Source organism: Tachysurus fulvidraco, chromosome 14 (genome assembly GCF_022655615.1).
Source record: "Tachysurus fulvidraco isolate hzauxx_2018 chromosome 14, HZAU_PFXX_2.0, whole genome shotgun sequence".
NCBI classification, from domain to species: Eukaryota; Metazoa; Chordata; class Actinopteri; order Siluriformes; family Bagridae; genus Tachysurus; species Tachysurus fulvidraco.
In genome coordinates, this window is record NC_062531.1 from 26,029,149 (window position 1) to 26,054,148 (window position 25,000).

Genomic DNA, 25,000 nt, shown 5'->3' on the forward strand with positions numbered 1-25,000 from the left:
TTATTTATTTTTATTTTTTTTACAAAACAAAAGACAAACCTAGAATTCAGGGATTAGTTATTGATTTGAACAGAATCTGGTGTTAAAAAATAATTATCAAAAATCTAGCTTGAATCATTTTGTTCAGACGGGATCGACAATAGAGGATTCTGGGATATGTAGTTTAATAATGAACTAAATAACTTCTACTTATAAATGTTTATATTTTATAAGTGATATAAACAGGTACTGCACCCTACTGACTCTGTAGTTATTAGAATATTATACACGAACTATACTGAGAATGAAATGCAAAAGAAAAATGTAGCATTAATTTGATTTGCAGGACTTCATTTCCCATAATGCCCACAAATTTAGTCAACTCGCTAAGTAACCGGAAGTGTGTTTTGTACCAGCGGCTTCTCCGTGCCGCGACACGCAGCTCCTTAAACAATAAACATTTGTTACTTTAACAATAAGTTTATTTTTTTAAGGATTATTTAGTGTCCAGAAGCTGTTCGGATTCTCCGCAGGTTGTTTATTGACTCTTGGGTATCATCTGAAATCCACAATGGTGCAGATTAATCAGCAGGAGGCTAACAAGGTGAGAGCTAACAGTTAGCTTAGCGGCTAATTAAGTTAGCCGAATTATTTTATTCTAATTTAGTCAGAAACTCGAGTTTATAACAAAATAAAACCCGTTTTTTTTGATGATTCCTGTAAAAAAAAAGGGCAGTATTTTAGCTGCATGTTGTGTTTTTACTCTTAGCTAATTCAGCTAGCATTAGCATTAGCAAACCTCAGGCGCGAGACTGGAGCTAGAAATAAAGTTAAATTTTTCACAATTCTGCATTTGTTACAATTTTAATGTTTTTTTTTTAAAATAATTTTAGAATAATTTGTATTAGTGTAGTTAAACAGTGTATAAAGACGTTGTCTTGTCTTGAGGTCGCGGAATGTTGACGTCATGATGACTTTTTTATTATTATTGTTATTGGATTCTGATTTTATTTAATATCTCTTTTTTTAAGTTATTTTCTAAAGTACTAGATGATTTTTATTCCCTTTAGTTTGTGAGTCGTTTACATGGTTTACAGGTAACAGTCCTGACTGACATGATGATGTTAATTCCACGTGTTTTGTGTGCAGATCGATGAGCAGAAGGAGGAAACTCCGGCCACTAAACCCATCGTGGGGATCATTTACCCTCCTCCTGAAGTGCGCAACATTGTGGACAAGACCGCCAGCTTTGTAGCCAGGTAAAGTCCGTGTGTCTGATCTCAGCTCTGCTGCCTTTCTGCTTCACTTCAGCTTTGTTCTGTAACACAAACTTAAATATGTGGCTGTGTAGAAATATTGTGTCTGAGGTGTTAAAACTGAATGACTTGGTACAGGAACGGGCCCGAGTTTGAAGCGAGGATTCGTCAGAACGAGATCAACAACCCCAAGTTTAATTTCCTGAACCCCAGCGACCCGTACCATGCCTACTATCGCCACAAGGTCAACGAGTTCAAGGAGGGCAAAGGTCAGGAGCCGTCGGCCGCCGTGCCGAAGGTTATGCAGCAGCAGTCCTTGCAGCAGGCGCAGCAGCATCTGCCTCAGAAGGTCCCGTTACCGCATTCACACTGCAGTAATAATAATAATAATTAAAATAATAATAATAATTTTTGTTGCGTCTCGCTTCCTCCAGGTCCAGGCGCAGGTCATCCATGAGACGGTGGTTCCCAAAGAGCCTCCGCCCGACTTTGAGTTCATGGCCGACCCGCCCTCCATTTCAGCCTTCGACCTGGACGTGGTGAAGCTGACGGCGCAGTTTGTGGCCCGTAACGGACGCCAGTTCCTGGCTCAGCTCATGCAGAAGGAGCAGAGGAACTACCAGTTTGACTTCCTGCGTCCGCAGCACAGCCTCTTCAATTACTTCACTAAACTGGTGGAACAGTACACCAAGGTGTGGATCAGTGAGCAGGTTACACACACACACACACACACTCTGATTGTGTTCTTACACACAGGAGCAAAACTTTCACACCCGGTTTCCTTCACAGACTTTATCACTACATACAAACAGAAACGAAGCATAATGACATTTGTTTTGTGGTGATTCTGAGCTCTGAGTGTGAGATTCACTGTTGTGTGAAATGTGGCTTTTTTGTGTTTTTAAAGATTCTGATCCCTCCAAAAGGACTCCTGCAGAAACTGAAGCGGGAGGCGGACAATCAGAGGGAGGTCCTCGATCAGGTAACAGCAGTGTGAACGTCTCACCTCGTATCACTAAACTCTGTAAAACTGCAGATTTAATTACAGTTTAATGTCGTGTGTGTGTGTGTTTGTGTCTGTGTCATATGTAAAGTAATGATGTGATCATGTGTGTGTCTCAGGTGAAGTACCGAGTGGAGTGGGCCAAGTACCAAGAGCGAGAGAGGAAGAAAGAGGAGGAGGAGAGGGAGAAAGAGCGTGTCGCGTACGCACAGATCGACTGGCATGACTTTGTCGTCGTGGAGACAGTCGATTTCCAGCCAAATGAGCAAGGTGAGGAAGAAGAGGACGGTGTGTGTGTGTGTGTGTGTGTGTGTGTGTGTGTGTGTGTGTGTGTGTGTGTGTGTGTGTGTGTGTGTGTTTGTGTTTGTTAGTTACTCATCGATTGTGACTTGTGACTTGTTTTTATCCAGGGAACTTCCCTCCTCCCACCACTCCGGAGGAACTGGGAGCCCGAATCCTGATCCAGGAGCGATACGAGAAGTACGGAGAGAGCGAGGAGGTGGAGATGGAGGTGGAGAGCGAGGACGAGGAAGACCAGCGAGATGCCAGGGACAACGGACACACGGCTCAGCCAGACCAGGACACACAGCTACAGGATATGGACGAGGTGAAACTCTAACGATGTCATTATTTATATTCTATCATTGTGACAAGTTTTATATTGTGTTTATCTCACCCGCTGCCTGTAAAACATCTCCCAGGGTTCGGATGAAGACGAGGACTCGATGAAGGCTCCACTTCCTCCTGAGAACCCCATGCCTCCTCCTCTGCCTCCTACTCCAGACCAGGTCATCATCCGCAAAGACTACGACCCCAAGGGTGAGACGTCACGTCACTCAGGAGCTCATTAATAACACTTGTATAAAAAACACATTCTGTGCATTTAAAGACTTGATACACCGCAATACAGAATATTTCACTGTAGTGTGTTTGCTTATCTCTCTCTCTCTCTCTCTCTCTCTCTCTCTCTCTCTCTCTCTCTCTCTCTCTGTCCTCAGCCTCTAAGATGCAGGCTGTAGTGCCACCAGGTGACGAGTTCCTCATCTCTCCGATCACCGGTGAGAGGATCCCGGCCAGTAAGATGCAGGAGCACATGCGTATCGGGCTGCTGGACCCGCGCTGGCTGGAGCAGCGAGACCGCAACCTCCGAGAACGACAGATCGAAGAGGAGGTGTACGCTCCCGGCCTGGACATCGAGAGCAGCCTGAAGCAGCTGGCCGAGAGAAGAACCGATATCTTCGGTGTGGAAGAAACCGCCATTGGTAAGAAGATCGGAGAGGAAGAGATCCAGAAACCTGAGGAGAAGGTCAGTGATTTAGTCAGGATTAACTAATGAGTTTATTTATTCTGTCTGCTCTGTTTACTGATCCTGTGTGTGTGTGTGTGTGTGTGTGTGTGTGTGTGTAGGTGACGTGGGACGGTCACTCAGGCAGCATGGCGCGTACGCAGCAGGCCGCTCAGGCAAACATCACACTGCAGGAGCAGATCGAAGCGATTCACAAGGCTAAAGGTCTGGTGCAGGAGGACGAGACCAAGGAGAAGATCGGGCCGAGTAAACCTCATGAGAACATGCCGCTGACGCTGCCCACCAGTGTGCAGACCCTGCCCAAGCCCAGCCCACCCATCAGCACCATCCCCAGACCGCCCACTTCAGTCAGTACTCACTCTCACCTCATGACCAGCACAATGTGGACACTTTAATCTGCACGTTATCAGTTTAATGCTTCACAAACTCTTTCCCTTTAACACACTGATGTTTATTTACATTTACAGCATTTAGCAGATTCTCTTTTATTAGAGTCTCTGAACTCTATTAACTCTGTGCGACTGTCCCTTGAACCCCATCAGCTCCCTCCCCCGGTACGCACCACCCTGCTGTCTGCTGTGCCCGTCATCCCGAGGCCCCCTGTGGTGCGCTTGGCCCCCAGTCAGGTCCTGGCCCCGATGCCCCCCATGGTCCACGCTCCTCGCATCAACGTGGTCCCGATGCCTCCGGCCGCACCCCACATCATGGCTCCTCGACCTCCTCCTATGGTGGTTCCTGCAGGTGAGATGATCAGCAGCACACTTTGTACAGTGACGCTGTTTTATTGAGAAACATCTGAGAAGTAAACGCATCACCGTGCTGTCTTTATAGCGTTCGTACCTGCTCCTCCGGTGCCCCAGCCACCCAGCTCTGCCCCTGCCCCCATGCCCCCTGCCCACCCTCCTGCCCATCACGAGGACGAACCGGTGAGCAAGAAGATGAAGACGGAGGACAACCTGATACCAGAGGACGAGTTCCTGCGCAGAAACAAGGTGAAAACACACACTGTGCTGTTTGTGATCTATTAGCGCCCTCTAGTGTTCGTCACGCAAGTTACTGGTTGTAAGAAAGTTTATGGTCTTTATCCTGTGTGTGTGTGTGTGTGTGTGTGTGTGTTTCAGGGTCCTGTCGCAGTCAAGGTTCAGGTTCCCAACATGCAGGACAAGACAGAATGGAAGCTGAGTGGACAAGTGCTGAACTTCACACTGCCGCTTACAGACCAGGTACATCAGTGTTACACACACACACACACACACATTTCATTCATTTCTATTTTAATTCTGTCACTTCTGTCACATTTAAACACAGCAGGTTTATTTAAAGGTTTATTGGTGATCATGTGACTTTCACCCCGGGGCTTTTGTCCGTTTTTAGGTGTCGGTCATAAAGGTTAAGATCCACGAGGCCACCGGGATGCCGGCCGGCAAACAGAAGCTTCAGTTCGAGGTAAAAAAATTTTTTTTTTTTCCCACTTTACATCAAATCTTTTTTTTTTTTATTCTCCTAATATCAAGGAATTAGTAACTGTGACACATGACGTGTTGTAATAATCCCTGACTTGTGTGTTTACAGTAAAGACACTTAAAAGTTCAGGATAAAATTGTGGATAAAACGAGCGGCTGCTACAGAAACCTATTAGAACAAGCACATTGATATACATCTAATAAATCTTACATAGGAATGAAGATGATTTTAAACTCGTACTGTGTAAAATTTTATTGTTTATTCTACGACCACCAGATGGCGCTGTGACGCGACTTAAAATATATTTAACGTTAATGTGACATTTTAAAGCATTTTTATTAAATATTTATCTTCTAGACGTTTTATGTACTTTAGCTCACAGGTCTGGAGTTTAAGATGTGGATTAATTTTGTTTTGTTTTTTTGCAGGGGATTTTTATCAAGGACTCGAACTCTCTGGCCTACTACAACATGAACAACGGGTCACTTATCCACCTGGCCCTGAAAGAGAGAGGAGGGAGGAAGAAGTAGATCACACCCTGGCTCTCTGTCTATCTCTCTCTCTCTCTCTCTCTCTCTCTCGCTCTTTCTGTCTCTCTGTGTGTGTCTCTCTCTCTCTCTCTCTCTCTCTAGCAGTCTTACACATTAATACTAAACACATGCTATAATCTGAACCCTGTGTGTTTAAGTGTTGTAGCTGTCTTGAGCTCTGAATAAATCTGCAGCCTAGATTTTTGTTTTGTTTTAATTTCTTTCACAGCTGAAACTTATAAAAGCTTTTGCATAATGTTTGATGAATACACACAAAAAAATGAAATAAAGTTGTGAAAATTCAGTCTGTCCATTTTTTTTGTTTGTTTTAATGGATTACATCGTGTGCCGAAGTTAGTACTTTATATCTGAATGAAGTCCAGGGAAGAGATTAAAGCTGTAAGAAGTTTATCACAGGTTTATATTAATAAGCTTGTATTTGCTGTATTTACCATTTATACACAGGGTTTGTAGTGTTTATTTAAAAAATTCAATTAATTATTATTGAGTAAAAGAGAGTGAGTTTGTGTGGACAAATAAAAATGTAGCCTTCTCTATAAAGTTATGTTTATTTTAGCAGAAGGTTTAATTCAAGCTATTCAGATACGAGTTACGGCTTTAATCGGTCAGCGTTGGGTTTAATCACAGCTCTATAATCATCAGTACACACTTTAACCTGCACCTCAGTGTCCGCTCCAGGGATTTAAAGTGTTTAACAGGAGTTGGGTTTAAACCCATGACAACACGAGACCACTGGGACTGAAGTCCAACGCCATCCTGGTGCTGCTGAAAAAACTTCAGCTGCGAACAATGTTCTTAAAACCACAAGAAAAAACTTCTTGGTCCTGAATTTATTTATTTATTTATTTATTTATTTATTTATTTATTAAATCTCTTTTAAATATCTTTGTCATGAAAATAGAAATGTCCAAAAGGCATTAGAATTCTGCAAGTTTTACAAATGTTCGCAATTAATAAATTTAAATTAAATAAAAATACTAAAGTTTGCAAAATTCATTTGCAACAATTCTAAAGTTGCACTTTGTTTATATATATATATATATATATATATATATATATATATATATATATAAATATATATTTTAACAGTGATATATTTTATGCTTCGCATTCTGAACATAAATCACAACAAATGTTTCTAAAATAATTCTAGCAGTTTTAAAGCATAATAATTTTATACAATTATGATTTTTATAATAATATTTAAATTGAACGGTCTTTTAAAGTGGCGTCTTTTATTTTACCGGATGTCGCGTCAGAACCGGATGTGAGCCCTGTAAGTGTTTCGCGCGAGATCCCAAAACAGCGTCCTGCGTTCACGGCCTTCAGGTTCGTCAGGTTTTATTTTCTGTTTATTTTATAAACTAATGTTGATGTTTTTGGAACAAAAAGTCTTTCGTCTTATATTTGGTTTAAACGTTAAACAGAAGGTGAATAAATAAGGAGAATATTGTGGATTGTTAATGAGTTTAAGGAGCTTCACAGTTTCTGTAATTAAATATTCATTTATGTTAATGACTTCATTTAAATACGTTTTTATTAAACATTAAATCTTCATCTATAACCACAGACTTATATATTATATATTAATCTACAACATCATTAAGACCTACTGGGTAAAAATTACAGGTAAAATCTTCACTGTAGATTCAGTAAATATAATAATAATAATAATAATAATAATAATAATTATTATTATTATTATTATTATTATTATTATTATTATGAATATTACATGAATATTAATGCAGAGTTTTATATTATTTAACCGTAGTAAAGTTCCTGCCTGTGAAGTTTACACTGGTGTAAAAGTTTGTAGACTTTTATTATGCTTAAGTGAAAAAAAAAACAATAAACTTTTTTTTCTGCCTTTAGTGAAAGAAATAATTAAAATAATATCACGTGTGTAATATTCTTGGTAATTATACTTTTTATTATAATATAATTTTTTAATTATTTCTTATTTATTTCAGTCATAACAGTTTTTTTTTTTGCACTCGTTTATTTTTTTCTCTTTCTTACATTTGTGTACGTTTTTTATTCGGTTATTTTCTCTATGTAATATCGTTTTGTTCGTTATCTGACGATCTCCTTCTCGCTCAGTCATGTTCTCAGATGCGGTGGAGTCGAAGGAGACGCTGCTCCGCCCTCCGAGCTCCGACGGGACGCTGTTCGAGAGACAGGAGCTGCTGTCGTACTCCAGCTGCTCGGAGCGTTTCCGGCTCGGCGAGCGCAGCTTCAGCCGTCAGTACGCTCACATCTACGCCACTCGTCTCATGCAGATGCGGGAGATCCTGAGCGAGAGAGCGCAGCAGAAATGGGGTGAGGAGACGATGCTGATGACGCTGATGATTTATCTATCGTCACTGAGCATGAATCAACTGTGCAGCTTATTGGCTTGGAATGAAACACTAAACAGGAGATTTTCCTTTAACAACACGTCCCTAAGTGCTTCATTACTCTGATCTCAACACTGTTTTTATTTATTATACACTGACATGATGACATGACGGACTTAAACCCGTTTAACGTCGTAGAACGTTCATATACACTCGTTCCCTCGACTGCCTCCTTTATTCCCTCTTTATTCTTGTCGATAAGGGAGAAGAAGAAGCCACACAGAAGCTCTTCTGTCTCCTCTGAAGATCTCCTTCCAAAAATGTCACATAAACACCTGCAGTGTTTTCTACCGTCTATCAGTCGTACGCCACCAGCCGTTGCTATAGCAACCACAAGGTATCGGAACGTGCGTTTTGCTGTAAATGTAATAAATGTGTGTGTTTCAGGTCCGTCGCTGCCTATCAGGAAGCTGTGTGACCTGCAGACGGGAGAGAGGTGTGTGGTCGTGGGCACGTTATTCAAACACATGGAGCTGCAGCCGTCCATCCTGAAGGAGATCAGCGAGGAGGTGAAGAGCGACCGCTAGCACGGTGGGGGTGGGGGGTATCTGTGTAACGCGATGATCATTAGGAGAGATACACAGCGTAGGTATTAAATATGCAGCTGTAACCATGACAACGCTCGTACCAGTGTGTACACGTTGTATTTAAGGTTTGTGATTCAGCTCGTTTGAGAGACTCGTCACTCGTTATTAACATGTTTGTTTTTCTCACCGAACCACCACAGCACACACAACACTCGCTCCTTAGACGAGTGTTAGACGAAGTGAGTGTCGGTTCTGAGAGTTTGTGTAAAAGTTAACCCGAGTGCATTAAAAATGCATTCATGTTTACTCCTGTAATTACATCATCATCATCATCATCATCAGTGTCGCTCTTTCACTACAGTTTGTGTGTATATCAGTGATGTTTAATGTATTTGATGGACTGTTTGTTTTTCAGCACAACCTGCTCCCGCAGCCTCCTCGGGCCAAATACATCAGCCAATCAGACGAGCTCATTCTAGAGGACGAGCTGCAGAGGATCAGACTGGAGGACAAAATCGAAACGGCCAAGTTTGTTACTGGTGAAAACACACACGCACATACATACACACACGCGTACATACACTCACTCACATATACACACGCGCACACACACGTACGCACACACGTGCACATATACACGCACATGCACACATACACACACATGCACATACACACACACACACATACATACATACACACATGCACATACCCACACACACACATACATACACACACACACACATACATACACACATGCACATACACACACATACATACATACATACACACACATACATACATACATACATACATACACGCACATGCACATACACAAACATACATACACACACACATTCATACACACCCACACACACACACATACATACCCACATGCACATACACACACACATACATACACACACACACACATACATACCCACACACACACACACATGCATACCCACATGCACATACACACACACATACATACACACACACACACATACATACCCACACACACACACATGCATACCCACACGCACATGCACATACACACACATACATACATACATACACACACATACATACACCCACACATACATACGCACACATACATATACACACGCACACACACATACATACACACACGCACGCACACATATATATACACATACACACACACACACATCTCATTAATACTAAATATCAGCTGTATGAAAGGTGCAACATACAGACTATAATGAAGAAGAGTTATGAACGTAGACCAGTTCTATCCTGACGGTGTGCATCCATGTTGCTATGGAAACACTGAGGTATTAGAAGGAGTGCGTTAATATAATCCTGTGCTGCTGTCAGAGCTGCTGTTAGATGATGTTTTTGTGTTTATTCTCATACAGGAAGTGTGATCGCTGTCCTTGGTGCGGAGAAAAACGACGGTAAATTTACCGTGGAGGATTTTTGTTTGGCCGATCTGCCGCCTCAGACGCCACGAGAACCTTTAAACACAGACAGGTGCGATTATTATCGTAATACAGAACACAGCTCAGTTATTATAGAGGTCTGATTTGTTTTATGCCGATTTGTCTGCAGGTTCGTGCTCCTGGCCTCGGGGCTGGGGTTGGGCAGCAGTAAGGCAGAGAGCATGCTGGGATTGCAGCTGCTGGTCGACATGGTGTCGGGTCACCTGGGTGACGAGGGAGAGCAGAGCGCCGCGGCGTCCATCTCTCGCGTCCTGCTGGCCGGGAACCTGCTGAGTCGCAGCACACAGGATAAAGACTCCAGCACGAAGGTAAGGTGTCGTTAGTGTTCGAGACGTTATCACACGTATTTGCTGTTCTAAACTAGAACAAACTGGATTTTTAATTCCAGGCGAAGTATCTGACTAAGAAGACGCAGGCAGGAAGTGTGGAGGCCATCAGACTGCTGGATGAGCTGCTGGTTCAGCTGGTGGTGAGTCGCACATCACACACAAACACCTCAGCTGGTAGTTATTGTAAATATCTGCCTTATTTTCCGGTGTGTGTGTGTGTGTGTGTATATATATATATGTGTAATGTGCGTGTGTGTGTGTGTGTATATATGTGTGTATGTGTGCGTAATGTGTGTGTGTGTATATGTATGTGTGTGCGTATGTGTGTGTGTGTGTATATATATGTGTGTGTGTAATGTGTGTGTGTGTGGTCTCTTGCAGGCCTCCGTAGCGGTGGACGTGATGCCAGGAGAATTTGACCCCACTAACTACACTTTACCTCAGCAGCCTCTGCACAGCTGCATGTTCCCTCTGTGCGGCTCGTACCGAACCCTGCAGCTCGTCACCAACCCTTACCAGGCCGCGGTGGACGGCGTGCGGTGAGACGCAAACACCAAACCATCTAAACCATATAGAACAGACTTGTTGCCCGGGGAACCGTTTTCTATTTGACGTTCTTTTACGGACTTGTTCTGGGCTGCGGTGTATGGTTACCATGACAACTACTAATCTCTAACCAACAATCTCTAGCAATAGAGGGTTCATAAGAGAGTCGGTTTAGTATGTTGTTAATATACTGTATATCTAATGTGTGTGTGTGTGTGTGTGTGTGTGTGTGTGTGTGTGTGTGTGTGTGTGTGTGGGCAGATTCCTGGGCACTTCAGGACAGAATGTGAGTGACATTGTGAAGTACAGCAGTGTGGATGATCATCTAGACATTCTAGAGAACACACTGCGACTCCGACATCTGGCTCCTACTGCCCCAGACACGCTGGGTACATCACACACACAGTACATCACACACACACACTCACACACACATAGTACATCACACACACACACACACAGTGTTTTTACATTTATACCATCGTTCCAGGTTCTCAATAGGATCTGGTTAGGTTTATTTAGCTCCTGTGTGTGTGTGTGTGTGCAGGTTGTTACCCGTTCTACCAGAAGGACCCTTTCATCCTGAGCGAGTGTCCTCATGTGTACTTCAGTGGAAACGCTCCAAGCTACCAGTCCAAACGTATCACAGGTTAGTACAGGACCATCGTACCCACATCACACACTCTGTATTACACACTTCTCTTTAACTGGGTTAGAAAAGGCGGGTAAAGCTGTAATAGACACAGAAGCCACACCCACTTCACTGGGACTGGCAGTGGGCACATAGTCCTGAATCTGTACTGAAATTAATAGGCATATAGACCACACCTCCTTTACTCAGACTGAAAGGTACAATAAATAATTGAGATCATAATGACCACGCCTTCTTTTACTGTTACTAGTAAAACCAAAGCCACACCTCTTTTATTGGATCTGATAACACAAAGGCCACGCCTTCTTTTACTGTTACTAATAAAACCAAGGCCACACCTCTTTTATTGGATCTGATAACACAGGCCACGCCTTCTTTTACTGTTACTAGTAAAACCAAGGCCACACCTCTTTTATTGGATCTGATAACACAAAGGCCACGCCTTCTTTTACTGTTACTAGTAAAACCAAAGCCACACCTCTTTTATTGGCACTGATAACACAAAGGCCACGCCTTCTTCACTGGGATTCACCAGCTTGTTTCCCTCTCAGGTTCTGAAGGTCAGGAGGTGCTGCTGGTGACCATCCCAGAATTCAGCAGCACACAGACGGCCTGCCTCGTGAACCTACGCACCCTGGAGTGCGAGCCGATCAGATTTTCCGCCTTTTCCACCGAGGATGAAGAAGAGAGCGAGATGAATGTTAGCCACTAAACAGTGCACAATGTTTTTTTTTTCTTAGCGAGTCGGAGCGAAACCTACAGCGATGATGAACTATCCGATAATATGAACGGCTTCTAGATTTACTGTCAAGGTAAATGTGTCAGAAATAAGGGTCGGTAAACCTCATGTTGCTCTCTGTGTTAAAAATGAGTTGTTATAAAAAAACCAAACTGAAAAATCCATAAACAAGCCTTTATTAGATGAAACAAGAAGTCCACTCGACCTCCACGTCTCCTGTAGACACCGTGCGGTGCTGACGGAGTTGCTTATTGTGTGAACAAAGTGTAAATAAAGTCACTTTTGGTATAAATGTGCAGTTTTGGCTCCGTGGGAACCGTGTGGGTCGTCCGAGGACGAAGGATGGGGGGGTTCTGAAGTTAGATCTCTGTGTAATTGTAAGAAAAAACGATGTCAGGCTGGAGAGGCGTCATTACCGAAAGATGATGGTCACATCTGGAACCCATTACTGCTTTCTAAAGACAAACACTGTAGATCACGGACCGCTACGGCTTCGGGTCCGTTAATGGCAACTAGTTTTATGTCCTCAGTTCTCTACAGTTAACATGCAGTGTTTAAAACTTACACAAACAGGTTTATATTGTAACGGTAAATGATTGGCTGCTTCTCGGTCAGAAAGGGGTGGGGTTTAGGTTCCAAACTCGATCATGTGACATCATTATATACTGTACAGTTTGCTATAAAGCAGGAACATAGCCACCTAGTAAACTTAGCTAACACTGTGTATAGATGGACGATTAAATCATTATCTGTGGCTTAACAAATAAATTGTGTGATTTTAAAAGTTGTATTTTATGCTAAACGCTACAAAAGAAAGGAGATCGTTATGACGTTAGATTTGCAACCAGCTGATCAAATTTCCCATCAGGTCCAAACTTGCTGATCCAGAGATGCCCGTATTGTGAATGACGCTTGAATGAATCCTTGTAACTGATGAAATAAAGCAAGTTCTCGGTAGAGAGCTCCGACGACGAGACCCTTCCTTCAGAACCCGTTATCAGATGCTTCAAGAACTTTCCACGATTGAAGAAGGAGGAAGTAGCGCACTATGTTCTCTAAGACCCGTCTGTGACCCTCAAACTGTCTCAGTAATCATCAATCTTGTAGTTATAGTTGTAATCCAACGAGTCTGTGATCTCGAGCTCCGGTTGGGTAGAGTTCTCCTCAGGCAGCCATGAGTCGTACCACGTGAAGTTCTCTGAGCCCAGATAAACCGTGTTTGTTGTGGTGGGGCTGGGAGTGGTGGTGGGCTCAGTGGTAGTTGGTGGCAGTGTCGTCGTCATGATCGTCGTAGTTGACATCCTGGCCAGCAGTCTTTCTTGCCGCAACTGACGAATCTTCATGAGCCTTTGGCGCCGCAGACGGTTTCGGTCGTTATATCCAACTTCACCTTTAGGAATCTGGTTGCTGATCCTTCGGTCACCGCGGAACGTATACTGACTGCCTTTCCCGGGGTTGAGCAGTCGGATGGGCTTGTTACCATGAAGAGCCATAATCTCTTTGATGCGGTCCCAGTTAGATTTGTTGAGCTCAAAGTTGCACAGAGTGGCTCCTGGTTCGAAACCCACCACACACATTCGGCTCATGGAGGAATGACCTCTGGCCTTTGCCGTCACCTGATACTCGCCAGGATTCAGCATGCGCCAGTAATCACCATCTTCACCTGAAAGAGGAAATTTAAAGCATTATTAGTCTAATAGTTTTTCATGGACCTCTAATTTTGCCTTGCAAAGTAAATACTTTTATGACATGGTGCACGAGGTGATGTCCAAGCAAGACTATTGATCTACAGGTCTCACCTGTGGTGACATCATGATTGACTCCTTCCACAGAGATACTGGCATTTACAATGGGGTTCCCTTCCTTGTCTCGGACAACCCCTTTTATCCCCCGGAGCGCCTGAAAAAATAAACGTTAAGGTTCTGATGATGCTGTAAGGTTTTCTTGTCCTAACTACACTATAGTTATTAAGATCTGTTTAAAATGATTGGAGGCTACATGATCTCTTGGGAAGATCACTACCTCACCTGAGCCATGAGAGTCAGCATAGCCTCTCTGTTGTTCTCCCACTCTCTTATAAGCTCACTCTGATGGGGATACTTATCACAGCCCAGGAAGATTGACAACTCAAAACAGTTAGTATGAAGGTAGCTGAAATCGTTCATACCTGAAGAAAGGATGAAAATGCACAATTGGTACTTTAATTTTAGATAACATCCAGGGTCAAACGTTTTTGTACAAACCCCTTGGTACTGGCTGGTCATGGCCCTGATTATATCCAGGATGTGGAAATGATGCAATACTCACTTCCTGAAATGGGATTCCATTTGGCACGATTGACGATTCCAATCCCACCCGTGGGGTCCTCGGTATGACACCCACCTCGGAACCTATGGGTCATTGTGCGGTGAGTAGAAGCATAAGATATGGCCAACCAGCGAAACAAGGACTGATCCTCAACCATCCTGATCTCGTCTGGTTCTGCCTGTCCATAGCCTTGCTCATAGCCTTCCTCTTGGTGCCTTTCCTCTTGGTGCCCTTCTTCTTGATGCCCTTCCTGATATCCTCCATGATATCCTTCCGGGTATCCCTCATGGTAGCCTTCAGAGTAACCCTCATGATGGTATCCCTGGTTCTCCTGATTATGGTGGTATTGGTTTTCTTGATGATATCCGTAATTTTCTTGATGGTAGCCGTAGTTCTCTTGATGGTAACCGTGACCATGATCCTCACCATAGCTCTCTTGATGATACCCGATGTGGAGGTATGGATTTGATTCTGGTTGTTCTTCTTCATCCTCATATTGGCGCCTGCGACGGTTAGCCCTGTGGTTCAGCTTCTTCTCAAGTTCCTCAGACTCTTTGGTGAGGCGACGCATGTCAAAGGGGTAGGTTACCAACCTCTCTCCACCTTGCAAGTTGGCTCCTAAGACAAATGGGTGACTTTCCATCCAGGAGATGAGGGCCCGTGTCTCCACCGCTAGCTACACAACACCCAGTTAAAAGGAAATAAAATTTCTACACTGTTATATCATTAATATGCTACATGGAATACTTACTTATGTCTGTTAGGAGCTTTGTGTTATTTGTAACATTGCACTTACAGGGCCATTTTCAGCCAGGTAGCCATCAGGAATGGGCACATGGTGATTTGGGGTCACTTTGGGCACCATCCCCTTGTCCTGTGCATTCCAGTACACAGTATTGAGATCTGGAAAGTTCTGGAAGATGTCATGTCCACCCTCGGTCCAGTGGCCCAGCGTCCAGCTGCCCAGCTCGGACCCCTGAGACAAAAAAATATATAATTATAGCTGTACTCCAGCTTTCTGTCACAACTGGAAGGTAGTTTAATTTCTGGGACTGAGAGAACTGACCTCAGTTCAGCAAATTAAATTAACTTTTATTATTAGCTTGTTAGCATTGACCTTCAGGATTTATGCAAATCTGCTTTACCATCTATACAAACCTTCTCGAAAGCTGTCACATGACCGTCGGGGTTAACCGAGGGTACAAGGTGAATGCGTATTCCGTCCACCAGGGTGCGCACTCTGGGGTTTCCATCTTTGTACTCCTTACAGAGGTACTGCATAAGCAGCAGCAGCAGTTCTCTGCCCAGAGCCTCGTTACCGTGGTAACCAGCTGTGTAGCGGAACTCTGGCTCACCTGTTGAGAAGGTACCATGAAGGCAAGGGTGTAAATATTTCTAAGATTCACTAATTGACTTGAATTAAATGAATTATTATTCTGGAACCTCTCACCCGTCTCATGGATCCCAGGGTTATCGGTGACCTCCATGGCGTAGATATCGAGACCTTTTGAACTCTTGCCCAGGCTGTACAACCTGGTGATGTTGGGACACTCGTCTGAAATGGACTTCATGAACTGCAAAATGAAACACACATTTACCCAATCAAATTAATTCTGGCTGAAAACATGGTGAGAAATTACACACTCTTTACATCCCCTTAAACACTTCAGAGTAAGGTTCTGTGCCTCACCTTCTCCATGTCCAGGTAATTGTGGTACGTGTAGTCCAGGTCGTCTCTCGGCATCACCTCATTCTGCCTCTGGTTCTCAGTGAAAGGGTCTGAATCACATGAAAACAATAAAATAAAAACTATTCCCCATATTAATCCCCTGACAATCCCTGTAATAAACTGTGTGGATGTTATTGTTATATTCTTGTATCTCATAATCGTCATCATTATTTAATCATAATTTAAATTCATTTTCAGCATTGTTTTTAAGTTATTGTGCTTACTTTATTCTAATAATAAAAAGATGAATGACAAAAATATTCATTCATTCATTCACTTCCTACCGCTTATCCGAGCTTCTCGGGTCACGGGGAGCCTGTGCCTATCTCAGGCATCATGGGGCATCGAGGCAGGATACACCCTGGACGGAGTGCCAACCCATCACAGGGCACACACACTCTCATTCACTCACACACACACACTACGGACAATTTTCCAGAGATGCCAATCAACCTACCATGCATGTCTTTGGACCGGGGGAGGAAACCGGAGTACCCGGAGGAAACCCCCGAGGCACGGGGAGAACATGCAAACTCCACACACACAAGGTGGAGGTGGGAATCGAACCCCCAACCCTTGAGGTGTGAGGCAAACGTGCTAAACGCTAAGCCACCGTGCCCCCCTGATAAACATATGATAATTATCAGTATTAGTAGTTGTAGTGTTGGTAGAGTGGTGGTTGTTGCTCACCAGGCACCGGGCAGCCCAACACCTCCATCCTCATGCATGCCGTTCCATTCCAGCTCTGGGGAAGGATGCGGATGTAACGCGCTACCACCGGATCCATGAACTGAGACATCACCGGGGTGTGTTTATCAGAGTTCCCGAAGAACAGCTGAGAGAGAAAGAATCAGATGGTTGAGGGGAAGGATAATAACTTTCCCTCAAAAAAACCCCAGATTGCTCAAAGTTGTTAAGCGTTAAAAATGCTTATGGTGAAATAATGAAGTTTGTGAGATCTCCACAGATCTGGTAACGTACCCATTCTGAGTATCCGTCGTGCAGCATCGTCCACTCTCTACTGTCGTTACTGAAGGCCACGTAGTAGGACGTGACGTAATCGTTTCTAAAAGATTAAACAATTCAGAAAGTTTAAAGACATCATTTATGTACTTTTTGGAGAATAAACCGGTTTACGTCTTAGAAATCGTCTCACTCGACCGGGTCGTCTCGGCCCTGTGTGATGACTCCGGTGAACTCTGTGAGCGTGCGAGTGTCCAGTTCGATCCAGTGCTCTTTTTCGTCGGGGTTCGCGCACCACGCTCCTCCGTTCATGTCATACTCGTCTGCTGACGCCTGAGGAAACGTGTTGATTATTTAGACACACGGTGACACACTTCCTGTTTCGAACACATGGGGAAGTCGTGGCCTAATGGTTAGATAGTTTGACTCCTAACCCTAAGGTTGTGGGTTCGAGTCTCGGGCCGGCAATACCACGACTGAGGTGGCCTTGAGCAAGGCACCGAACCCCCCCAACTGCTCCTTGGGCGCCGCAGCATAAATGGCTGCCCACTGCTCCGGGTGTGTGTTCACGGTGTGTGTGTGTTCACGGTGTGTGTGTGTGTGCACTTTGGATGGGTTAAATGCAGAGAACGAATTCTGAATATGGGTCACCGTACTTAGCTGTATGTCACGAGAAGTTGTAATAAAGATGTAATAAAGACTTTATAGTGACCCAAGCACAAAAAACATGATGCATGTTTCATGTAGCTCTGATTGTGTGTGTGTGTGTGTGTGTGTGTGTGTACCTGGATGTTAAGGCGAGCTCTGTGAGAGCTGTAGCGATGCTGATACATGGAGGAGGTTTGCAGCTGGTCAGCATCAATGCGATGAGACTCCAATCCCAGTGGAGGACAAACTGACATCAATAACAATAAGATGAATGAAACAAACAGCATCCTACACTTCATAAATCAAGAGATTAAGACTGGGATTAAGACAAAAGTTTCTTGGTTCTCGCTTTTTATTTTCAGGTCTTAAACATGAAGATTTTCTGCCCTTTAAGTTTGGGTGCGTTGAAAATTTGGTGTCTTGTAAGAAAAACACCTGAGAGACGTCACACACACACACGAGACACGATCTACATCCCAAAGCTACACAAAGCTTCCCTTTGTTATAAATGCAGAATTTCCACACGTCACATTTCGTAACTCTTCTTTTAAAAGATCGATGATTTAGTGTTTTGTATTAATTCCGGAATGTTTTAGTTTTTCTGTAAGAAATAACATAGCATTAAGTTCTGGATATTTGTCTTGTCTCATCTTTGGTATTCTTTTCTCCTTTTCATTATGTACACATCTGCTTTGTGCAGGCTGGAGACCTCAGGAATGCTGCAGTGTTCCCTTGAAAAGAAACAGCTGTAGGATTGAGACCATGACTTGGCAAGAATCTCGGCTGGATTAAAATCGCTCAAAACAAACAGCCTTATTTCTTTAAAAACTGGTTCAGTGCGGCGCTGCAGATGTTCCATCGTGTTCACGCACTGGCCAGTGGATCTGAGCGAGTGTGAGAGACGAGCAGCTTCATGCTGACAACTTAAACACAACATGGAGTGCAAAAGCAGGATAATGTTGAGTTTATAACAACACTGAGTTTATAACACGTTACTGAGTTTATAACACGTTACTGAGTTTATAACTACACTGAGTTTATAACACGTTACTGAGTTTATAACACGTTACTGAGTTTATAACAACACTGAGTTTATAACACGTTACTGAGTTTATAACACGTTACTGAGTTTATAACTACACTGAGTTTATAACATGTCACAGTTTATAACTACACTGAGTTTATAACACGTTACTGAGTTTATAACACGTTACTGAGTTTATAACTACACTGAGTTTATAACACGTCACTGAGTTTATAACACGTGACTGAGTTTATAACTACACTGAGTTTATAACTACACTGAGTTTACAACACATCACTGAGTTTACAACACATCACTGAGTTTATAACACGTCACTGAGTTTATAACATGTCACAGTTTATAACTACACTGAGTTTATAACACGTCACTGAGTTTATAACTACACTGGGTTTATAACATCACTGAGTTTATAACACGTCAGTGAGTTTATAACTACACTGAGTTTATAACTACACTGAGTTTATAACTACACTGAGTTTATAACATGTCACTGAGTTTATAACATGTTTATAACTTTTTTTTATAACTTTTTTTTATACCTTTATTTTATAACAATGTATTTTTCTTATAACAATTTTTAGATCTAAATCGACCACACAGCTGAACTAGTGCCTGCACAGGTGCATTATGGGTACTCACTTTTCGGCTCTCTGTAGATGCGTGGAGGTTTTTTGATCCTGCGTTGTCTCTCCTCCTCCTCCTCCTCTTCCTCCCTCCTTCTCTCCTCCCTCCCTGAAGAGGTCAAAGGTCATGGTGGAAGTGTAATCACACACATGCACAGAATTAAACAGACGACACGAAAATGTTTACTCAAAGAGAAATATGAGAATTTCACTGGGATCAGATTCTGAACTTAACTCAAACAATAACACACACACACATACACACACACACACAGGCACACAGACGCATACACACGTGCACACACACACACACACACTCAGGTTCTGATGGTACTTCTGGCTCTGTGGTGGTGTTGAGGGATCAGCATGCTGTTGTGAAGCTCTGGCTTGGTTACAGTGTTCATGATGAACATGTGTGTGTCTGACAGCATGTGTGTGTGTCTGATAGTGTGTGTGTGTCTGACAGCGTGTGTGTGTCTGACAGTGTGTGTGTGACTGACAGCGTGTGTGTGTTTCTCACCAAACACAACAAACATCGCTAAACTCCCCCCAGACTGCATCATGTCCTCATTTCTGCTCTGATTCATCACTTTAGATAATTTATTTATGTGTTCCTTTTACACAGATACTCTTATCATCACAGTCCTACATAAGGGCCCCTGAGTAAGGCCCTTAACCCTTTATTGCTCAGTTGTATAATATAAATCACTCTATTTGTTTGCTTTTTATTAACTTGAACTTTACCTTTAATTTCCAGACTCTTCAAATCTTAAGAGCTCTTACATTTCATTCTGGAGCTTTTCCCAGATATAATGGTGTGTGTGTGTGTGTGTGTGTGTGTGTGTGTGTGTGTGTGTGTGTGTGTGTGTGTGTGTGTGTTATCAGATGCAGCCAGCAGTAACCTTCCCTAATGCTTCTCTCTCTCTCTCTGTCTCTGTCTCTCTGTCTCTCTCTCTCTCTCTCTCTCTCTCTGTCTCTCTCTGTCTCTCTCTCTGTCTCTCTCTCTCTCTCTCTCTCTCTCTCTCTCTCTCTCTCTCTCTCTCTCTCTCTCTGTAGTTGGTTATATAAGTGGATCGAGTTCAGCACACACTCGTCCACCAGCATCACATTCCTACTCCTGAACCCTGTGCTGCTCTTTCCCTCCCATCACACACACACACACACACACACAGATACACACACATACACACACACATGCACGCACGCACACACAACACACACACAGCTGAGGAAAAGTGTACATTAGTGTGTTCCTCATTAATAAGAACTTCCTCCTATTTGAACCTAAAGCCAGCCGTTGCCCAGGAGACGATTCCTCACTCCATCTTTATTGAGAAACATAAACACTGAGATCAGTCAGGGTTCTGTTTCAAACTGCTGACACCATTTTAAGGTTAAATAAGGTTCACGTCGGAGCTTATCTTCTCTTAATGATGAATACGTGCAGTTTTACCCCCTCAGCTCAAATGCCCCTCCTCTCTCACCCTAACCCTTCTCCTCCTCTAACCCCTAATCTCCTTCCCCCAGCTTCCAAAAAAATGTTCCTCCTGAAAGCAGCAGAGTCGATCCTACCCTTCCCTTCGGTCTGAGCATGTGACTAAAACGAGTATCATTTCATCCGTTCTTCTTCTCTCAGTCTCTCCTGCTCTTTACACTTAGACTGAGGGCAGGAACCACTTGCCCCTACATTGTGAACCTACATTATATGAGACGTTAAAGCGAAGCTCCTGATTGGTCGGCTGTGAAGCTTTCTGACATCATAACTAGCAGCTGGAATGCAAAACAAAAATTCTACAAAAAAAAGAGAGTGAAAAACATTCGTAGAATTCTTTACCTCTCTCCTCCTTTTCACTCCATTCTCTCTCCCTCTCTCGCTCCCTCTCTCTCTCCAGGCTGTCCTGCTCGTCGTCCTTTTTCTTCTCTAGAGAAAACAGACACATCACACAACATCGTCACGCCTCTCGAAACGTAAATCAGGAAAACTAAATTCAGGTCTGATAAACAGAAGGGAAGAATTTGACCCAGAATGATCAGACGGTCCGTTTACCAGGACTTCGTTAGTTCTGTGTCATAAAACGAAAAATAAAGAAAGTCGTTATTCCGATATTCCATCAGGAGATTGATGATGTAACACTCGTCCTTTTCTAACACAGATACAGATTAGATATTTATTGCTAGTCTGAGGTTGGATTGGACCACCAGAGATTAGACTAAACATGATTCAGAACTAATTCACAGAGTTTTAATTTAATTTAAGATCATGAACTGGGATTAGATTTGATTTGATTGTCCACCATGAAAGACAACCAGATCGATCGAGATCACTAACGATCACTAACGATCACTAGCAATCACTAACGATCATTAACAATCACTAAAGTTCATTAACGATCACTAACATTCATTAACGATCACTAACAATCATTAACAATCACTAAAGTTCATTAACGATCACTAACGATCACTAACAATCACTAACGATCATTAACAATCACTAAAGTTCATTAACGATCACTAACGATCACTAACAATCACTAACGATCATTAACAATCACTAAAGTTCATTAACGATCACTAACGATCACTAACAATCACTAACGATCATTAACAATCACTAAAGTTCATTAACGATCACTAACGATCGCTAATGATCACTAACGATCGCTAACGATCTACTCGTTATTATTAGGGGTCCAAGCACTCGGTGCTGAAACGTGTTTTGTCAGGATTTCTATTTTGTTCCTGTTTTTCCTCTTTAAAACAAATTGTTTACACCAAACGCAGTTGTGGCTCTGAGGCGAGGCTTTGAAGTCAAGAACGTTTTCATCTTTTCTCGTTTATATTTTGGGAGAAATCCTGAAGAACTATTAAGATCCAACCAGTTCAATCTGTGAGAGATATGAAGCTGTTTTCTCCACACACACACACACACACACACACACACACACACACACACACAGTGATCATACAGTCATTCTGAAGTTATCCAACAAATATGCAGATATTTGGCAGTAAGGAGGTGAAGCGTCTCGGTGTAGAACATTCCTCCTTGTTTTGATCTGAAATCACAGGACTGAACACTGCAGCTGTGTCTGATGTCAAACCCGGAAAAAAAACCAGGAAGAAAGGATAAATTACAGACTTCACATATTCACATGTTGTCTAATTTAATCCTCACATCTTGTGATTTAATTTTCACCACTGCTTTGAATCTAAAATATACAAGTCTGTTTGCTCAGAAAGATCACAAAGCCTTCGATTGCTGGATGTTTTATTTACCGTGTTCATAGTCGTACTCTTCGTACCACTTGCTTTCATACGTCGGGACCGTGGGCTCCTCTGAAACAGGAGGAAAATAAGAGACCAGAGTTTGGGTTTCTTTACATTTCCCACATAAGTGCGTTCAGAAGACAATGAGAAAGAATCTTTGTAGATATTATTTTGCTAGCGTCTGTTTATTTCGCTAATTCTGTGCCAAACCCCACCAGGCTTTGTTTTTAGCTCTATGTACTGTATAAAAATAAGTCCTAAAGTTTACGAGATGCGTAAATTCACTTTATAGAGACGGAAACCGAAAGAAAACGCAGTCGGGGCGTCTTCACGTCGATAAAAACGCAGCCTGCGTTGGGGTTTTTCCCAATTTAACTCATGTCTGAATTCAGGATTTACGTAATAAACCGAAATGTTCTACGATATTTATTAAGTTGTACTGCAGTTTACTGAACAAATATTTATTTTATGCTGTGTATTTGTTTCTAAAGCTCACCTGTGATAGAGTAAGTCCAGTCGCGATCAGTTGGGATGATCTCTTTACCGTCTGGGAATGGCATGTTTTCTGGAACCTCCACTGTTTAGAGAAAGCCACAAAATCAGTTGTTTGTTATTAAAAAATCACCAAGAGAAAGGGTTATCGTTAGGGTCAGGGTTAGGGTTTAGGGTTTGGGGTTAGGGTTAGGGGTTAGGGTTGGGAATTAGGGTTAGGATTGGGAATTAGGATTTGGGGTTGGGGTTAGGGTTAGAGTTGGGAATTAGGGTTAAGATTAGAGTTATGATTTAGGGTTGGGGTTAGGGATTAGGGTTAGGGTTGGGAATTAGGATTTGGGGTTGGGGTTAGGGATTAGGGTCAGGGTTAGGGATTAGGGCTATTGTTGGGAATTAGGGTTAGGGTAAGGGTTTAGGGCTAGGGTCAGGGTTAGGGTTGGGAATTAGGATTTGGGGTTAGGGATTAGGGTCAGGGTTAGGGGTTAGGGTAAGGGTTTAGGGCTAGGGTCAGGGTTAGGGTTGGGAATTAGGATTTGGGGTTGGGGTTAGGGATTAGGGTCAGGATTAGGGTTAGGAATTAGGGTTAGGGTAAGGGTTTAGGGCTAGGGTCAGGGTTACGGTTAAGGTCAGGGTTAGGGCTCTGTAGATTTCAGAACTGTGACTCTTGTTTGGTTCAGGGAGGATTTAGGGACCCAGTCTGTAGGGATCAAATCTTTAGTGACTTGATTCTTGGTTATTTCCTAGTTTTAGGGATTATGATCATGTATATTTAACTCTATCTGACACTTGTTTGGTGCCAGTTCAGAAGATCCTCTATTATTCAATACCTTCAAGGCAATAAATTCTGGTTAGTCCTTGCTTTGATTCTTCATTAATTCTCCATTCTTCAATTTCAGGTTCAGACATTTGGTCGGTTCCAGTTTACAGCCCTGACTCGAGGTTGCAGTCGAGGGAAGTCACTGCTGGTGAGTCCTGTACTGTTAGTCGATTTCCTTTCCTAGGGCTCTGATGCTTGGTTCCATTTTTGGGGCTCTGACTTTTAATTATTTCTGGTCTTCAGGACTCTATGGTTGGTCCTGACACATGGTTGGTCCTGACACATGGTTGGTCCTGACATGTTGTTGGTCCTGACATGTTGTTGGTCCTGACACATTTTGGTCCTGACACATGGTTGGTCCTGACATGTGGTTGGTCCTGACACATGGTTGGTCCTGACACGTGGTTGGTCCTGACAAATGGTTGGTCCTGACACATTTTGGTCCTGACACATGGTTGGTCCTGACATGTGGTTGGTCCTGACACATTTTGGTCCTGACACCATGGTTGGTCCTGACATGTGGTTGGTCCTGACACATTTTGGTCCTGACACCATGGTTGGTCCTGACACGTGGTTGGTCCTGACACATTTTGGTCCTGACACATTTTGGTCCTGACACATGGTTGTGAGAGTCCTAGTCTTTTGAGTTCAAAGTCTTATTTAGTCTCAGTGTTTAAGGGTCAGAATCTTTATGGCTCTATCTTTTATTTAGGTTTGTTAGGTTAGGTTCATTTGTTTGGTCCTAGTCCTTTGGCTCTTAGTTAGACCCCTCAACACTAGTCCTGACTCATGGTTGGTCCCAATCTTGGTTAGTTACAGTATTTACAGCTCTGAGTCTTGCAGTTCACTAAATACCTGAATTTCATGAATTATT

At 42.9% G+C, this 25,000-nt stretch overlaps 3 protein-coding genes across 4 annotated transcripts in view; 2 read left to right on the forward strand and 1 right to left on the reverse strand.

The window, feature by feature from the left end:
- The first annotated feature begins 358 nt into the window (after positions 1-358).
- sf3a1 (splicing factor 3a, subunit 1) lies at positions 359-5,842 on the forward strand. The gene is made up of 15 exons (XM_027168269.2): positions 359-583; positions 1,129-1,238; positions 1,374-1,584; positions 1,670-1,927; positions 2,143-2,217; positions 2,358-2,508; positions 2,649-2,845; positions 2,940-3,057; positions 3,237-3,544; positions 3,646-3,891; positions 4,087-4,285; positions 4,376-4,536; positions 4,666-4,767; positions 4,919-4,990; positions 5,437-5,842. The coding sequence occupies exons 1-15, from the start codon at positions 551-553 to the stop codon at positions 5,536-5,538; spliced, it is 2,343 nt and encodes a 780-aa protein (XP_027024070.1). The 5' UTR covers positions 359-550; the 3' UTR covers positions 5,539-5,842.
- Positions 5,843-6,778: 936 nt separating this feature from the next.
- On the forward strand, positions 6,779-12,524 carry pold2 (polymerase (DNA directed), delta 2, regulatory subunit). 2 transcript variants are annotated; one of them, XM_047799831.1, is made up of 11 exons: positions 6,779-6,888; positions 7,663-7,881; positions 8,346-8,467; positions 8,901-9,024; positions 9,883-9,997; positions 10,076-10,274; positions 10,355-10,435; positions 10,677-10,834; positions 11,103-11,230; positions 11,389-11,490; positions 12,045-12,524. In XM_047799831.1, exons 2-11 carry the CDS (start codon positions 7,665-7,667, stop codon positions 12,203-12,205), a joined length of 1,407 nt encoding a protein of 468 aa, XP_047655787.1. In that variant the 5' UTR covers positions 6,779-6,888; positions 7,663-7,664; the 3' UTR covers positions 12,206-12,524. The 2 variants fall into 2 exon arrangements, with proteins under 2 accessions (XP_047655787.1, XP_027024061.2); XM_027168260.2 differs by having other exon boundaries at positions 6,879-6,989.
- The window catches only part of aebp1b (AE binding protein 1b), a 20,055-nt gene continuing 7,447 nt past the window's right edge, over positions 12,393-25,000 (reverse strand). Inside the window, exons 7-22 of the mRNA XM_027168258.2 lie at positions 23,314-23,394; positions 22,827-22,886; positions 21,382-21,468; positions 19,564-19,656; positions 18,017-18,126; positions 17,425-17,564; positions 17,250-17,334; positions 16,959-17,103; positions 16,230-16,318; positions 15,990-16,113; positions 15,698-15,894; positions 15,336-15,515; positions 14,540-15,215; positions 14,260-14,399; positions 14,032-14,131; positions 12,393-13,895 (exon numbers count right to left, since the gene is read on the reverse strand). Of these exons, the coding sequence (XP_027024059.2) occupies positions 13,318-13,895; positions 14,032-14,131; positions 14,260-14,399; positions 14,540-15,215; positions 15,336-15,515; positions 15,698-15,894; positions 15,990-16,113; positions 16,230-16,318; positions 16,959-17,103; positions 17,250-17,334; positions 17,425-17,564; positions 18,017-18,126; positions 19,564-19,656; positions 21,382-21,468; positions 22,827-22,886; positions 23,314-23,394 (2,885 nt within the window). The 3' untranslated portion in view covers positions 12,393-13,317. The remainder of the gene's footprint in view (positions 13,896-14,031; positions 14,132-14,259; positions 14,400-14,539; positions 15,216-15,335; positions 15,516-15,697; positions 15,895-15,989; positions 16,114-16,229; positions 16,319-16,958; positions 17,104-17,249; positions 17,335-17,424; positions 17,565-18,016; positions 18,127-19,563; positions 19,657-21,381; positions 21,469-22,826; positions 22,887-23,313; positions 23,395-25,000) is intronic.